The 3,007-nt window shown below is 45.5% G+C and overlaps 1 protein-coding gene across 1 annotated transcript; it reads left to right on the top strand.

Annotated features, from left to right (window-relative positions):
* The first annotated feature begins 407 nt into the window (after positions 1 to 407).
* Positions 408 to 2,636, top strand: LOC147880244 (uncharacterized). Its single transcript, XM_087370559.1, has 2 exons — positions 408 to 1,158; positions 2,301 to 2,636. Exons 1-2 carry the CDS (start codon positions 499 to 501, stop codon positions 2,460 to 2,462), a joined length of 822 nt encoding a protein of 273 aa, XP_087226685.1. The 5' UTR covers positions 408 to 498; the 3' UTR covers positions 2,463 to 2,636.
* Positions 2,637 to 3,007: the final 371 nt, after the last annotated feature.

Here is a 3,007-nt window from a genome sequence, read left to right as displayed (position 1 = left end):
GATGAGAATCCACTAGAATGTGACATGTAAGCACATGTTGATGGAGGGAAATGGTAGTGCACTTTGATTGGGCGAAATGTCAGCATGTACATGAAATGGCCAGCTTCGACAACCAAGAAGGGCCAAGTGTCAATCTTTCCCGGTTGAAATTTGGGTCACAATTCGGCCGATCGAAATCTGGCCGATCCTCCCAAGGATCTGGGTTGTCCTCGGAATCTGATCTAATTCTTCTCGGGAAAGGCCTGACGCTCTTAGCATCACTCAAAGCCTGTTCACGCACGAAGGGTGGTTGGTTTGCGAACCACCTTGTCCATGTCAAAGGTTGACTAGCAACCGTGGGTGATAAAGGAAGGGTTAGGTTGAGCAAGACGTGGTTAGGGTTTTGAGAGGGGAAGAAAGATGGGAGGCTGTGAAGTAAAGGAGTCTCTTTGTATTTGGGCAGAGTTGCCCTTCGTTTTGATCTTCGTCTTCTTTTTGGAGCTCGCGAGATCTTGAGCTATGGCGGAGAGAGGATCTGAACGAGGCGGTTTCGGTCGCGGTTTCGGTCGTGGGCGTGGCGACAGAGGTCGTGGTGACCGCCGAGGCCCCCGCAGAGGTGCCCGCCGTGAAGAGGAGGAGAAATGGGTTCCCGTCACCAAGCTCGGTCGCCTCGTCAAAGAGGGCAAAATCCGCACCCTCGAGCAGATCTATCTCTTCTCCCTCCCCATCAAGGAACACCAGATTGTCGAATTCTTCCTCGGTTCCGCCCTCAAGGATGAGGTGATGAAGATCATGCCTGTGCAGAAGCAGACTCGCGCCGGCCAGCGCACTCGCTTTAAGGCTTTTGTGGTCGTCGGCGATAACAACGGGCATGTTGGATTGGGTGTTAAGTGCAGCAAGGAAGTGGCTACTGCCATTCGAGGTTCCATTATCCTGGCAAAGCTTTCCGTCATCCCGGTTCGCAGAGGATATTGGGGTAATAAGATCGGGAAGCCTCATACTGTTCCCTGCAAGGTCACTGGTAAGTGCGGCTCTGTTACGGTCAGGTTGGTGCCAGCCCCTCGGGGCTCGGGAATTGTTGCTGCCCGCGTTCCCAAGAAGGTCTTGCAGTTTGCTGGAATTGAGGATGTGTTTACTTCCTCTCGTGGTTCCACAAAAACTCTCGGGAACTTTGTGAAGGTAATTTTTGTTACTCGTCTCGTCATTGCCTTATTGCCTGCAATAGTTTCAAAGCGCCAAGGATTACCGGCTAACGGTTGTGTAGGAATTCTCGGCTTGAAGTTTTTTGTTATCTATGTGCGCCTTTTTGGTTTGCTTTTGTGAGAGCTTTGAAGAAAAACTAAAACTGATGGGCCAAGTTGTTTAAGTTTGTTCAAGTCAGTCCTTTATGCTATACTCGATCGTAGCTTTTGGATGGCTAGTGTCTCGCAGCTCTTCTGTGAGGCCGTGTTTTTTACCAGTTTCTACGAATGTCTCGATTCTCATTGAGAGCTGTGAAGCAGGCACATGTTATCGTCAAGCTCTCCACTTCCTCTTAGCAATTCCCTCTTTGATCATAGAGGCTGTGAAGAAGTCCTCTTTGTTCTGTTGAATCCAGTGACCCTTTGGAATGGGGACCGCTTGATTTTCAACCTTATGTCTGAAACGAGGTTGAAACTACTCACTGTGTTGTGTTTTCAGACGATGAGTTTGGGCGTGTTCTTGGATTCGTCTAGATACACGTTCCTGCAATGTGTTGCCCCATCAGATAACTTTTATAAGCAATTTTTGATTAGAAACTCCAATGAAATCGTGTAGTCTTCACAACTTTTTGATTAGCCTTCTCATTTAGTGCTAACCTTTGGGTCTGCCCTTATACCTGGGAGTGCTGACATGAACTCAGTACAAAGACCTTTGGATAAATGGATGCTCAAGTATGTGTTGGGCTGTGGATATCTATGTTTGAGCTATCTTTGAGAGCATATGTTTATACTATGGTCTACACCCACAGCTGGGCGTTGATGATGTCAAGTCACTCAGTATGTTTATGGAATCGTCTACACATATATTTGTGGATGGACAGCTTGATTGGCGTAGATTATATGATCCTTGCTGTTTTGAAGGATCTCCAGTCCTAACAGGTTTGTTGCAGCTGTATGTGGTTGGCTGAAATTGTAAAATCACATCACATTGTCTCTGCTTTCTCTCTTTTGAAGTAATACTGTCTGCATGCATAATCTGGCAGAATTGGCAGGTGCAGCAGTTGATATTCAGGAAAAGATTGCTATCAGAATTTTTGTTTCCACCCCTGTTAACTGCTGTAACGTATTATTGTTTTGCAGGCAACCTTTGATTGCTTACTAAAGACATATGGGTTTTTGACACCGGATTTATGGCGTGAGACACGATTCACCAGGTCACCTTTCCAGGAGTTCACTGATTTCCTGGCAAAGCCAACCAGACTGAGCATTCTTGATGATGCAGAAAAGGCCCCTGTCTATTAGAGTGCTAGATGCTGCCTGAATGCAGCAGAGTGAGTTTTGGTTTAATGGAATTTGAACTCATGTGTATGTCTTTCAGGAAAACTTCTCTATGTATCAGAACGGTGAGAAATTTTGGACTCTCAAGTCATTTGTACTTGAAGTCTGCATGAGATGTCAAGGATAGCTGTTTTTATATTTGAAGTTTGCTTTAGATCTCAAGAATTGAGTGCAAATTGTATGCATTGTTGGATCCTGGAAGCAGTTTGAGGTCTCTTTTTCAAGTAAATGCGATTTGTTGGGTGGGAAACAGGGGAAATACATGTATGTGATCTGGGTTGTGTGATTCTACTATTTTTAGCAGAGTGGGTGTGTGTGAAGCTGTGGAGAAGAAACTGAATTAAAGGGGCTAGCATCAACTTAATCCTGGTGTGGCAGCAAATAGGAAGGAGCGATAATGGAGGAAATTAGTTAGGAAATGCTCATGATGGAATAAGGCCATCATCATGCAGTTAAGAAGCTGTAAAATAAAAAGATTTACAATCGGATGTCAATTGCTCAAGGCTACT

The sequence above is a fragment of the Dipteris shenzhenensis genome, chromosome 32, assembly GCF_047967505.1.
Source record: "Dipteris shenzhenensis isolate YYH24624 ecotype China chromosome 32, Dip_SZ_1.0, whole genome shotgun sequence".
In the NCBI taxonomy this organism is placed as follows: Eukaryota; Viridiplantae; Streptophyta; class Polypodiopsida; order Gleicheniales; family Dipteridaceae; genus Dipteris; species Dipteris shenzhenensis.
The sequence above is the reverse complement of the archived record's forward strand: the minus strand, read 5'-3'. Positions and strand labels throughout refer to the sequence as shown.

Excerpts from the sequence above, each read along its gene's own strand:
- LOC147880244 (XM_087370559.1), top strand. The coding sequence starts at position 499 with ATGGCGGAGAGAGGATCTGAACGAGGCGGTTTCGGTCGCGGTTTCGGT. Across the intron at positions 1,159-2,300 it reads CTCTCGGGAACTTTGTGAAG|GCAACCTTTGATTGCTTACT; the intron begins GTAATTTTTGTT and ends ATTGTTTTGCAG.